At 46.0% G+C, this 13,985-nt stretch overlaps 2 protein-coding genes across 6 annotated transcripts in view; one reads left to right on the top strand and one right to left on the bottom strand.

Annotated features, from left to right (window-relative positions):
* Positions 1-10,463, bottom strand: part of LOC114029458 (centrosomal protein of 104 kDa-like) — a 44,240-nt gene extending 33,777 nt beyond the window's left edge. For 2 of the 4 annotated variants that reach the window (XM_027843899.1, XM_027843902.1), the window contains exons 1-2: positions 10,233-10,463; positions 1,051-1,177 (exon numbers count right to left, since the gene is read on the bottom strand). In XM_027843899.1, coding sequence (XP_027699700.1) covers positions 1,051-1,163 — 113 coding nt within the window. In that variant the 5' untranslated portion in view covers positions 1,164-1,177; positions 10,233-10,463. Of the gene's footprint in view, positions 1-1,050; positions 1,178-9,968; positions 10,015-10,067; positions 10,120-10,232 lie in introns of those variants that run through there. The other 2 variants (XM_027843901.1, XM_027843900.1) reach the window with 2 other exon arrangements.
* A 31-nt stretch (positions 10,464-10,494) lies between these two features.
* Positions 10,495-13,985, top strand: part of LOC114029462 (DNA fragmentation factor subunit beta-like) — a 25,443-nt gene continuing 21,952 nt past the window's right edge. For both annotated transcript variants that reach the window (XM_027843906.1, XM_027843905.1), the window contains exons 1-2: positions 10,495-10,633; positions 13,390-13,516. In XM_027843906.1, coding sequence (XP_027699707.1) covers positions 10,520-10,633; positions 13,390-13,516 — 241 coding nt within the window. In that variant the 5' untranslated portion in view covers positions 10,495-10,519. The remainder of the gene's footprint in view (positions 10,634-13,389; positions 13,517-13,985) is intronic.

Here is a 13,985-nt window from a genome sequence, read left to right as displayed (position 1 = left end):
CTGTCAACATTAAGCCAAATAACTGACAAGCTCTGACTTAGCAAGCATTTATCACAGTCCAGCTGAGCCCCAAGTACAGTGGAGGCCCCGGGAACGCAAAAACAGAGACAATAGAAACTTCAATGCAGGTGAAGATGGTACACAAAGAACCCTGAGCCAAGGGCAGGAGAGAGTTAGGTAAAATACGGCACTAACACTCACGTGGCTCTGGGATGTCACCTGGCTGGGGTATCTGTTCACTGACGGAGAACGCCCCCCTCCCCCGTGCCTTAGGAGACGGTCTTCCTGCGGTGCTGTGGCAGTGACATTCATCACTAGCAGGCTGGCTCCCACAGGACACATACACAATCTGTCTCAGATGACCAGGTCTAGACTGGGACTTGGTGGGAGCAAAGCCAGCATGGGCCCCACTGACAGAGTCTTTAAGAGTCCAGGGTCATCTTAGAACCACCATAAAAAGCCAGAGGAAACCCTTAGTGGTGACAAAAAGTGATTCAATTTAAAACAAGTCAACGTGCACTCAGTTTTTTAACATGACATATGCCTGTATGAATCATTTCAACATGTCAAATGCAGGAATTTCCATTCAGATTTGGGAAAGGAATCTCTTTCCTCTGACAGTAACAAAACTGGTCAGATACACTCAAGAACATAGAAGAGGCCAACTGTACAAACAGTTAATGAGACATTAAAAGGATGACATAAGTCATGGAAAAAAGATCATTCTCTTGAAGAAAAAGTAACCCAGAAAAAAGACTTAAGATTTCAGAAACACACTGAAGTCATAGGTTTGGCAGCAGGATAAGGAACACTTATACTGGTTTCATGACACAGCTATAATAAATCGATCACTAGGTGGAGTGCTTTTTAAAGGCAGTCAGGTTACTATAAATTAAATTGTACTGGAGGTGCCTCTTACGACCATTTCACAGACTCTTGCTTGTTTGATTTACAATGAAATTGGGGGCCTAGAATTCAAGACAATATACACTGTCCCCAAGTAACAGAATGTTGTTACCTCACCCTCCACTTCCTTTTCATTCATAATACCTTGGTGATCTCCATCCATTAACAGTTGGTGCATGGACCATTAATTCTTTCGCACTGAAACCATCTTCGTGTCCCGATGAACTGACGACTATAAATCCAATCTTGTGTGGCATTCTGTACAGTTGGGCTGTTCATAAAAATAAACAAGATTTTTTTTTAAGTAAAAGAACCCATAGAAATATTAGAATTATGACAGTATTTGCTATTAATTCCCATCATGACTTAATTTAGGCATGAATTCAGCCTAATGTCAGGAAAACAAAATTAAAATAGCTCTCATGAATTATTTTTCTTTAAAAGTTTCTAAACATTATCTTTTCATCAACCTATTTCTATAGACAGCTTTAACTTTACTATACAAGGTAGTGTTAAGTTTTGCTTTGTCTTTTCTAAAGCTAAAAAAGTTACGTGGGCTATATAAGGAGAAAAGATAATTTAACCAATGGGATGATTATTTACTAAGGGAAAAATTGAGAATAGAGAAGAAAAAAGTAGGAAAGTAAGAATCAATCAGAATTCTAGCCTGAAAATTTGTTGAACTTAATTTCACTGAACAATAATTATTCAATTTTCAGGTCAATGTATTTGGAGGGCAAAGAAGCATTTATGAGTAAAATCTCATCACAAGCAGGCAGTGAAGTTAAATCTAGGTTCTCCCTATCAAAACCAAATATATATAAAATTACCTGCTGAGTGTGTTAATCCTAACATAAAGATAAGATCATTGGAAACAACAGGGTATGATGCACAGAATGCTACACTTGGAGACAAGAAGACTTGCCTTCAAATCCAGCCTCTTAAACACCTCTCAGTTTTGTGTTTTGCCCATGGGCATTTAATACCTAAGCTTCCTCATCTATAAAACGGGAATAATCTCTGTGGTACCTTCTTCAGAGGGTTGTTGTGGGGCTCCACTAAAGTCCCGTAAGTGAAGTACTGTTCAAATGTTAACAATCTGTGTACAGGGCAGTTATTATCACTGCTCTTGTTGTTAGCTGTGTGACCTTCACTTGGTCAAGCCTCAGTTTCTTCACCTGTAAAATGGCATTATCATTGTCTGCTCTACCTGACAAGTTGTTGTAAGGTTCCAATAATAATGTATATTCAAGTGCTTTATAGATTATAAGGCACTGTATGTGTGTAAGGTAATTATCTGGCATCAGGGGTGTTTATTGAACTGCAGGAGTACTATTAAATGAAAACCAGACTGCTAACCATTATTAAAGATCTAGTCGGGTTACTAGCATGCATGGCTATGCCATGGATGCTACTGATGCTGTTATGATACTCCACAAGATGCAATCTTGCTTGTGTGAGGCCTCCTGCTACCAATCGAGATCCTAACCTCTCTTTGTCTTCACAGCTGTTGTGAAACAAAACCATGCCCTGGTGGCTGACCTGCCTTCTTCAGCTCAGCCTCTGATTTTGGCGGGGCTGGCCTTTAGACAGATGTGCTACGCCTATAATCAAGGCCTTTCCAGCCTGCTTGGACATGCCAGAGCTGGTTCTCCACTGGCATAGCTTTCCAAATCCAAAGTCAGCACCACACTGTCATGCTGGGGCAATTAGTGGAGCATGACGTTTGAGTGTTCATTTTTTTTCCTTTTACTCTTTTCTTTTAGTTTCAAATCCTCTCCTTCCCTCTACCCTCCTCCCCTATCCATAGTGAAGGGAAGAAATATAATACCCATTTTACATGTGAAATATACATGCAAAATATGTTTCCACATTAGCCTTGAGTAATACAACTTTAGCAGAGGGTAGTAATAATGATGATAAGAATGTTGATGATAATGCTATACAAAATTTACTACAGGATGTCATGAAAAAAAAAAAAAGCATGATCAATATGTCCAGCTAAGCCACAACAATGAAAGGGGCATTAAGGAAACAGCAATGACCTGGTTTTAGAAAATACTCAGTACCAGAGAATAAGGAAGGGCATCACTGAAAAAAGTTACTAGCAATGACTAAAGATTTTAAGTCACCCATTAAAAAAAGATGTCAGCATTTCTGAATCCAAGCCCCCTCTGGATGCCTCATCATCTTCTGGAAGTGACCTAGTGCTCTAAGAAGTTATGGCATCAATATGTAAGCTCTAGTAGGTCCTCTACCAAGATGGCAGACCAGGTGGTATGTCTGTCCTCTGAGGACCAGCTCGGGGGGACACGATGTGATGATTTTTTTTTTAAACTACAGCATCTAATTTTGTGTGTATGTGCATGTGGTGTGTGTGTATGAGTGGCAGATGTGAGAATGCGTGGGGTGCATGTATGTGTACACGTGTGTAGTATGTATGAGGCACGCATGTGAACATGCACGTAGCATGTGCACACGTGTGTGGTGCTGTGTGAATGTGTGTGGTGAAGTGGGGATGTGGACTTTGCAATGGGAAGTGATGAGGCAGACATATTGCTGAAACTGTGGGTTTTTCAAAATTATTTGAGAGTTTTGAAGAAGTGGAAAAACCCATCAAAATAGCAATCCCACATTGATAGGACATGCTGTGGTTGCTAACATGCTTTACCTACCTTTTCTAAGTTGACCCTCTGAAGTGGAGAAAAGAAGGGTTTATTTCTACTTTACCAATGAAGAAAGTTCAGCGTGGCTTAGAGAGGCTGAGGAATTCATCAATGGTTACCCATCAATGTGTGGTCAGCTGTGGAGTCCAGACTTGTTCCCAGATCTTCAGACTCCAAAGCCAACGGTTTGTTTTTGGTTTTGTTTTTTTTCACTTCTCCATTTACACTTTTTTAGAACCTTTTGAGCAACACTGTTATTAACCAATTCTCTGAAAGCAACCCCTCCCTGTCCTGGCACATCTAACAATATCCATGTCACATACCCAAAAGCCCTCTTCTTGTGAGTCCCCCAAGCACTGGAGGGCTTGCTTGGGCAATAATTACATCCACAACTAGAAAAGTAAAGCTGCTTTTACAGGTCAGGAAAAAAAATACCATAAACATTCAGTAAGAATAAAAGCTTTGCTAAATAGTTATTAGAATGGACTTTCGGCCTACAGGGCCTGTTGAGTCCCATGCAACCACATGGATGCCTGTTGTATTACTCAACGATATTCCTGAGCAACAAGGGCCAGATTCTCCCTGGGCATTCCTATTAGGCCCTTGCAATAGTAATAATAGCCAACGGCAATAAGCAAACAAATTTTTCTTTTGTGTAAAGTCTGTTTTATGCACGTGGTTTATCTGTATGGCTAGAGATTACCTAGACAATCCAATTTGGCAACAAATAACAAGATACAAGAATGAACAGGAAAAATAAAACCTATTTCCCCATTTTCTTTTCAAGAAAATTTAAATTTTGTTCAAGGAAACATCAATACTTTAGTATCAAGCAATTTTATGGACTCAAAGAGACTGAAAAATCCATAGGCCAAATCTCCAAAGGCCTTAAGCATAACTTAACAAAGGTGATATGAAAGGAGCCGTTAGGATCTGGAGCTGAAAACAGAATCTGTGACAACTAACATGCAATTCTTACAACAAGGTGCATGTTTGCCCAGAAGAAATTCAAGGATGCATGAAAATGAAAATCAATTCTACATACGATGAATGAATTTGGAGGCAGTGCCATTCATGCAGATGACAGACTCTGGGCACATGATCAAAGAGCAAGCTGAAAACTTTCACTTTCACATCACCCTGTGAACTGCTCTAGTCCCTCTGGAGTACTTTTGATGCCACTGGGAGGGTGGAATGAGAAGCTGCCAAGGAGGGATTCCTGGTGGGAAGGCTTTTCTACCAAAGCAGGCATAAGCCCTTCAGCATATGATAGCCTTATGCTTCCATACACTTTTCAGGCCTAGGATACATTTTGTTATTAGCTTCAAGGTGCCACACTTGACACAGATGGCCTTCTACTGATACAGATGACAAAGCTTGTATGCCTTGTACGTGGGTTCTCAACCTGGGTTTGGTGACCTTTTTTTTTGGCTAGGCAATGGGGTTAAGTGACTTGCCTGGGATCACACAGTTAGTAAGCGTTTGAGGTCTGATTTGAACTCAGGTCCTCCTGAGTCCAGGGCCAGTGCTCTATCCACTGCACCACCTAGCTGCCCTGGTAACATTTTTTAAGAAATATTTTGGTAATCATTTTGGAGAGAATTGTAATCCTATGCATTTTTGGTAGTTAAAACATTGGGTCCTCCAAAGACAAGAGTGCACGTCTTCACTAGTCTGAGATGGGAAGACCCTACTGAGGTAGGGAGACACTATACAGTTCTCTTAAATTCTCCTTAAATTCTCCTTCTCCAAAGAGTGGGAATACCAGGGAACCTTGAGCCCTAAGGAAACACAGCAGAATGAGGAGGGAAAGTCCTCCAACTCCCATGTCAGTAACCTTTAGGTTTTACCAAGCACTTTCTTCATAACTACCCTGTGAGGCAGGTTCTGCAGGTACAACAGTGACCATTTTACAGTTCAAGAAACTAAGGCTCTGACAAGTTGTTCCTTAGGATCAAAAACTTAGAACTGGAAGAGGCCTTAGAGAAAGGATATCAAATCCAACACCTTCATTTTACGGATAAGGAAACTGAGGCATAGAGTGAAATGACTTGCCCTGGGTCACACAACCAATAAGTGTCGGAGGCAGGACTGAATTTGGGCCCTACACCACCACAGCTAACAAATATCTGGGGCAGGATTCATCATCTGACTCTACGTCTAGTGCATTTCCCCCTTACCTACATTGCCTCTCAGTCACCCTTGGCTCCTTAGTAAGAGAGCTTAATGCAAGAGCTATATAATAAAACAGCCCACTTTGGAAACATGGAGGAGTGTGCAAAGTGTGAGCAAGACTGCACGAGTATTTTAAATCCCATTTTACAGATAAAGAAATGGAATGTACAAGAGAGGAAGCCTTATTCACAGTCACACAGTACCCAGTGAGTGAGTTAAATGGCAGAGATTTGGGCCTGGAATTCAGATTTCCTAATTTCAAAATTTATATTCCTCCTCTACCATGAAGAAGTATCTGGACCTCATTTGTTGTTGCAGTTTAGTCATGTCTGATTCTTCGTGACCCCATTTGGGGTTTTCTTGGCAGAGATACTGAAGTGGTTTGCCATTTCCTTCTCCAGAGCTCATTTTACAGATGAGGAAACTGAGGCAAACAGGGTAAAGTGACTTGCCCAGGGTCACCCAGCTAGTAAGTGGCTGAGGCTAGATTTGAACTCATGAAGATGAGTCTTCCTGATTCCAAGGCCAGTGCTTTATGCACTATGGCACCACCTAGCGGCCCTATCTGTATTTCATAGATAGGTTCTATTTATCAGCCCCTCAGAGGCTCAAAATCTGTGAGTGACTTGGGGCAACTCCCTTCTCAGGTAATGTGAGGCTGAGTGGATGGTCTCAGGGATTCCTTCGAGCTCCAGACCATGATTGAGAAAACCGTATGAGTCAGAGGCAGAGAGCTATCAGGACTGGAAGGGACCCTGAAGCCATTCTTTAGGCCAATCTTTCATTCTGCAGCTGAGGGAAAGGAGTTTCCTAGAAGGGAAGTGACCTGGTCAAGGTCATACTGTGAGCTGGAAGCAGAATTTGGACTCGTGCTCTGGCTTCCTACATTGTGCTCTCTTTTGCTATTCCACAAGGCCACTAAGGGTGTCAAATGACTGGGATGAAATAGGAGCAGAGGATTCTGGTGCTGGGGGGATCTTGGAGATAAGCTGGTTCAGTTCTTCCATTTTACCCACGAGGGAACAGGTCCAGAGAAGGCTCTCCCACTAACTAGCAGCAGAAATGCTCTCAGGATACAGGGCTCCTGACTCCCAGGAGAGGAATCTTTCCATTTCCTCCAAAATGCCACTGGGAATTGGCACTAGAGTCCGTTTAGAAGTCTAGGCTTACAGACTATTAGACCTGGAAGGGTCTTTAAAGACCAAATTCAAACCACTCATTTTAGATATGGAGAAACTGGACCAGAGTGAGGGAGGGCTTTGTTCAAAGTCCCACTATTAATCACCAGGAGAGCAGGGACGGACCCTGGGACTCTGCAGCCTGATAGGGCTGAATTAGCCCAGAATTTGGTCTCTAGAGGATGTATGTTCAAATCACAGATAGGTCACTTACAGGGGCAGCTAGATGGAGCAGTGGATAGAGCACCAGCCCTGGAGTCAGGAGGACCCGAGTTCAAAAATCTGGCTTCAGACACTTACTAGCTGTGTGACCCTGGACAAGTCACTTAACCCCAATTGCCAACCCCCCACCCCCCAAAAAAAACAACAGATAGGTCTAGTATAACTTGTGTCACTCTGGCCAAGCTGCTTTTCCGTCTCTGGCCTTCATTTGTCTAATTTGTTAAATGAAGGGGTTGGCCTAGATTACAGATTTAGACCTGAAAAGGACTCAAGTCCAATCTCCTTATTTGACAGATGAGGACACCAAAGCTGAGAGAGGTGCTGTGATCTGCTCAAGGTCACCTAAGGGTTCCAGGCCAAGCTCTCTGACTCCAAAGCCAGCACGCTCTTCATTGGATTACGCTGATGTCACTTAGGTCCCCCGTAGCTCTACATTCTTTGGAGAGTGGAAAGAGCCATGAAGTACGTATGAATTAGAAGTGGCTTTGAGTCCTGGCCCAAAGGTAACGGGTGGCACAGTGGGTAGAGTGCTGGACCTGGTATTAGGAAGTCCTGAGTTCAAATTCAGCCTCAGACGCCTACTGGCTGTGTGACTTTGGGCAAGTTATTTAATCTCTGGTTGCCTCAGTTTCCTCAACTGTAAAATGAGGATAAGAACAGCTCCGACCCCCCAGGGTTGTTTCCAGGATCGAATGAGATAATAATTGCAAAGTGCTTAGCACAGTGCCTGGCACATAGTGTAACTGCTTGTTTCATGTATAACCTGTATCTGATTGCTTACCATCCCAGGGAGAAGAGAGAGAGGGAAAGGGAGGGAGGGGGAGGGAGAGGGAGGGGGGGAGGGAGAGAGGGAGGGAGAGAGAGAAGGAAGGAAGGGATAGATTTTGGAACTCAAAACTTAAAAAAAATTTTTAAAAATAATTTTTTAACATTAATTGGGGAGAAAATTTATATCTATCTATTTTAAAAAGGATAACAAATGCTTGTTCCCTTTCTCCTTCCCTTGGCTCTGCCACTAAGTGGTACAGTAGTGTTAGCTTGGCCTAGTCAACTCGTCCTCAATGGGCCTGTTTTCCTATCTGTAAGATGAGATGGCTGGAATCACACAGAGGACCTTGGGTCCAAATTTTCTGTTACCTTACAATAGTTTCTTTTCTTTCCCTGGGCCTTAGTTTTCCTATCTGCAAAAGGAGAGGAAGTAGGAATCTCCTGACATGACCTCAGTCCACATTACTGACCTACCACTAACTTTCTTGTCTTACCTTAAAAGTTTCTGTAAAAGAGGTTCCCTTCCCTCTACTGATCTCATTTTTCTCCTCTGTAGAAGACTGAGGTAAAAGTAGATGACCTATAATTCTATATGACTTCCAGGCTAGGGCATTGAACTGTTAATTATACTGCTTTAACTACTGACTACTTAATTGTCTATGTGTTGGGGGAGGTCAAGGAGGCTGTCTGCGCAGAAGCGACAATAGGGGGACTCTAAGGACCCTTTTAAGTCCTTTAATCCAAGGTTCTGCATCCTAAGCCCATTTCACCTTCCCAGGTTGGGGTGGATACACACAGGCATGTGGTGGGGCCACATCTACCTCTGACCATCTGCAGCTCTAAACTGCTGCCAGGTCAAGGCCTTCTCCTTCACCACATCATTCCTACTGCTAAACTACAGCCACATCCCTGTGTTCCAGGCTGGATCAGGGGTGGAGTGTGACAGGTAGTGCAGGGATTGTACTAGATAATCTCTAAACCATCTCTGATTCTTGATAACTCTAGTCTAGGTCTCATTCCATCAGTCCACTTCACATTAAACACTGCTGCCAGATCCTCAGGAAAGGAAGGGCGGCAGGACTGAGGGCTGTGGGAGTGAGGATGGGGAGAGGGCAAGCAGGACTATAATGACGTTAGAAATGGTCCCTAAGATCCCTTCCAGATAGGACAAACCTATGATTATGCATACCTCCCAGTCCAGGGCTCATTCCACCAGCCCACTACACGCTGATTAACTATGGCCATGTCCCCAGCAGGGGACTGATTAACTAGGGCCGCTTCCCTAGCAGAGGTGGGGGTTGGGCAGGCATGACTGGGGTGGGGCTTGGACGGTTTTTAAGGTCTCTTCCAGATCTGACAACCAAGGAGTCTGTATGCCCCCTGGGCCAGGGCTCCATCCTCCCCTTTCCCCTTCCCCCGACCCTATTTCAGCCCAGGAATGGAAAGGGATAGGGACAGGGCAGGCAGGGCTGGAGTGGAGCTCGAGATGGTCTGGGCGGGGAGGGTCCCTATCAGCTCTGACAACCCATAATTTCCATCTCCCCCCTACAAGCAGGTAATGGGGGGAAGGGCAGGCAGGGTTAGAAAGGGGCTCGAAATGGTCTTGGGGGTTCTCACCAGATCTGATAACCCATGACTTTCATCTCTCCCTCCCCCAACCAGGCCCCCAGCAGGTAATAAGGGGAAGGGGAGAGGCAGGCAAGGATAGAATGGGGCTCCAGATGGTCTTGGGGGTCCCCAGCAGCTCTGATAACCCATGACTCCCATCTCTCCCCTCCCCCAGCAGGTAATGAGGGGTAGGGGAGGGGCAGACAGGGGTTCGAGATGGTCTTGGGGATCCGCACCAGCTCTGATAACCCATGACTCTCATCTCCACCTCTCCTCTCCCCCTCCCCCGCCGGGCCCCCCACTGGGGATGGACTTGGAAGAGAAAGGGCAGGCGGGGGAGGGGCGGGGTCTCCTCGGGCCGGGCCGGCGGCTGAAGGGAGGGAGGCCCGGCGTGAGGAGGCCCGCGGGGGGGGGGCTTTTAACGTCTCTCCCCCCAACCACCTACTCAGCAGCAGCAGCCGCGGCCGCCGCTCCCGTCCGCCGAGCGCAGACGCAGGCCCCGCCGCCTCCTCCTCCGCCGCCCCCGGCGGCCCGGCACCGGTACCTCGAAGCGGCAGCCTCCGCCACCTCCGCCCATCGCCTGGGCCAGCGCCGCGGCTCTCATGACAACCGAGCCCGAGCCTGACGGGCGGGGACCCCGGCGCGCACGCGCCTGGCCGCACGCTCCTCCCTCACCTCCATCCCTCCCCCGGCCTCTCCAGTCGCGCACCTGCGCAGAGGGGACGAAACTCTCCGGCGCCTTCTGGGGAGTGTAGTTTCCTTCCTCAACTCTTGCCTTGCCGGGCCCGCTGTGCAGCTGCGCAGAGGGGACCAAGTCGCAGAGTCTTCTGGGTAATGTAGTTTCTCCTCGGAGTGCAAGGTGACTTGCTTTTTAGCTGTTTTGTTCCGTAGCTGCGCTAGCCCTGACACCCGCGGGCGGGCAGGCTGGGTCCGAACGGCTCGGTCGAGCAATCCTCCGACTCGTCCCCGAGAAAGGTGTTTCTGCAGAGGTCTGCAATGTCCAAGCGGCCCCGGACCTTCAAGCTGCGGGCGCTCCACAGCCAGGACAAATACGGGGTGGCGGGAAAGAACTGCCAGGAAGTGTTGCTGAAAGGATGTCAGAAATTCCAGGTCCTCCAGCTGCTCCCCCTTTTCCGTCTCTTTCTTCTTCCTCCAGACCCCTCTGGCCTCAAGGAGCTCGGGGGGCACCCCCTTCTTTGCTTCCGCGGTTGCTCCGGCTGCACCAGCCTCTGACCACCCCCCGCCCCACTGCCCCCCGACGGGGCGGTCCTGGGCTCGGGGAGGAGGCGGGAGCTACATCTCGCAGGCAGATGGGAGTCACAGCTGCCATTCCGGGGCCGCGGGTCAGGGTGGGGGGAGGGAAAAGAGGGGAGGCGGCTCTTGGCCGTAGCATCCCAGGAGCTTCGGCGCTATTCTGCACCCCGGAAGATCACGATCGTCCCGGCTCTGACCAGCCCAGGCCCAATGAAGACTCCTTGGGGTCCGCGGGGATCCGCCCCTCATTCAGGCCCTCGAGGGGGGCAGATCTTGTGTCCGGTTGCAAGAGACGGGGCATGCCCATCCCGGGGGCCGCAGATGATACAAAAGCCCCTTTCATGCCTGCTTAGACCATACCTAGGCTAGCTAGTCCAGTCACTCGGGGATGGACTCCAGTGGAGTCGTTTAGCATCGCCTGAACAACTCCTTATAGCTAATTATTAGCTGGTACAAGACCAGAGTTCAAATCCTGCCTCAGACACTGTGACCCTGAGCGAGTCACTTAAACTCTTCACCAGTTTCCTCCTTTGTGAAATGGAGATAATAATAGCACCTACGTCAGAGTGAGCTGTCACCAGGCTCACACGAGTATGTATAGCCCTTGGCAACCCATAATAAAGTGCTCTAGGTAAATAAATGCTAGTTATACGGCTATTATTGTCAGTTTCCTTGGTGGCTTTTGGGTCCTTTAGATCCTTGATCTCTCTTGAGTTTTAATACACTAATAGATAGTAACAGCTAGCATTTATAAACATTTAGGTTTGCAAAAACATATATAATCATCTCATTTCATCTTCACAACCACCCATCTTAAGAGATGAGGAAACAGAAGCAGAGATATTAGGGTGAAGTACCTGAGATAGGATTTGCATTAAAGTGGTCCTGACTTCACTAGCCCTCCCTTCCATGCAACAGCAACCCTGGGAGATAGATGCAATTTGTAATAGCTAAGAGTTATTTATATAATATAGTGCTTTAAGATTTGTAAAATGCTTTACCTAGGTTATTTAATGCTCACAACAAACCTATTATTACTCATATTTTACAGATGAGGAAATTGAGGCACAGAATTATTAAGGGACTTATCCAGGGTCACTTGGCTAGTAAGTGCCTGAGGTAGGATTTGAACTTTGGCTTTCCTAACAACTCCTAGGCTAGCTGCAGCGATGGGTAGTGAAGGATTTATTTCCCTGCCTTGATTAGAGGGGCTGAGGCCCTGAGAGGTATAAGATGCTCTCTCTCTCTCAAACACATGATTTAGAGCTAGAAGGGTCTTTGGCGATAGTCTAGTCTTGGTGGTATCATACTCAACTAGAAACTGGGCCACTAAACTGTATATAAGGATCAATGGGGGCAGCATATTACCTTAGAAAACCACATATGTTAATGTTAATTTGTTGTTGTTCAGTCATGTCTCATCTCTTTATGACCCTATTTGGGGTTTTCTTAGTGGTTTGCCATTTCCTTCTCCAGCTCATTTGACAGGTGAGGAAACTAAGGCAAACAGGGTGAAGCGACTTGCCCAAGGTCACCCAGCTAGTAAGTGTCTGAGGCCGGATTTGAACTCTGTCTTCCTGACTCCAGGCCTGGTGCTCTATGCACTTCACCTCCTAGCTGCCCACATATTAACATTATCAGTGTTCTATTGCACTTTTATTTACTTTGTTAAGTGATTTCTAATTATATTTTAATCTGGTTCAGGTTGTACTTTCTCACATTAGGTCTCTTGTTTGACATCTCTGCCCTAGTCCAATCCTGTCTCATTTTAAGGAGGAGGGAACTTAGTTCAATTCAATTAACGTTTATTAAGTGCTTTTGCTAGGTCCTAGACTGAAAGACTACTATTAAACAGCTCCTGCCCTCAGGGAGCTTACGTTCTCTTGAGGGAGGGGATCAACATAGACACACAAATGAGAAAGCACAAAATATACACAATTGAATACGGAATATTTTAAGGCCCACTCACACCTAGGGGCTTGAGCTCAGCCTTGAAGGGAGTTGGGAATTCCAAGAGACAGATCAGAGCAGAACATTTCAGGCACAAAGTGGGAACTGCCCGGAGAGTTTAAATTACTCTGGTGTGTGTGTGTGACTTTGGGCAAGTCGCTTCACTTTCTTCACATGAGAGAGCTGGACTAAATGACTTCGGAAGTCCCTTCCAGCTCTAGGCCATGATCCTAAGTCGCCTAACCTCCTATCCAGTAAAATGAAGGAGTTGGACTGAATGACTGAAATCACTTCCAGCTGCAGCTCTGGGAGCCTATGATCTGTTTAAGCGCTATGCTGGATGAACTTTTAGAGGTGTCACTTGGTAGCTGTGTGACCCTGAGCAAGTCACCCAACTCTTTTTGGAGCCTCAGTTACCTCACCTGTGAAATGGGATGTCGGACCTGACTGAACTGCCTCCCTCTGAGTATTTTGTTTTGTTTTGTTCTTAAGCATTTTACTTTCCTTTGCTCATTTTTATGTAATTATTGCAGATAGAAACTGCGATTCCCACCCCACTACCTCTTTGCTATTGGGTAGGATTATGTGCTAGGAAACTAAGTACATGAAACTACTTTTGTCTGTGTTTTTCTCACACCTGTCCCTTCTTGCCCTACCAACAGCTTCCCATTTCTGGCTGCCGCCTGTGTTTGTACGAAGATGGCACCGAGCTCACTGAAGGCTACTTCCAGCGCCTCCCTGACAACACCGAGCTCATGCTTCTGACCCCTGGTCAGGCCTGGCAGGGCTGTAAGTAGTAGCCTGTACAGACTGCTGGGGGTCATGAAGTAGAAAAGATTAGTGATGTTCATGCAGTGGGGACTCCCGGGTTACAGTCAAATGTGGGAGGAAGTCACTTTCAGGCAAGACAAGATATGTGTTACTCTTAGTAACCTTGTAACAGAACAGGTCCTACCTATAATCATCGGGGCCCACGAACTCTATTTGGCATGCCCATTACTTTAACAATCTTTTCAAAGAAGAGATAGACTGGACACTTTGTTACCCTCAAGTTGCATTCCATGCTGGAACCTAGATATAATGCTAATCTTTATTCAGCCCTGCCTTATAACCGTGCCTTTATGAACCTTATGGGTCCAAAGAACAGTGCTTGGCACATAGTAAGTGGGTAACAAATACCATTTTCTTTCCTTCCTTCCTTCCTTCCTTCTTTCCTTCCTTCCTTCCTTCCTTCCTTCCTTCCTTCCTTCCTTCCTTC

The sequence above is a fragment of the Vombatus ursinus genome, unplaced genomic scaffold (genome assembly GCF_900497805.2).
Source record: "Vombatus ursinus unplaced genomic scaffold, bare-nosed wombat genome assembly UNPS02014932.1, whole genome shotgun sequence".
In the NCBI taxonomy this organism is placed as follows: Eukaryota; Metazoa; Chordata; class Mammalia; order Diprotodontia; family Vombatidae; genus Vombatus; species Vombatus ursinus.
The sequence above is the reverse complement of the archived record's forward strand: the minus strand, read 5'-3'. Positions and strand labels throughout refer to the sequence as shown.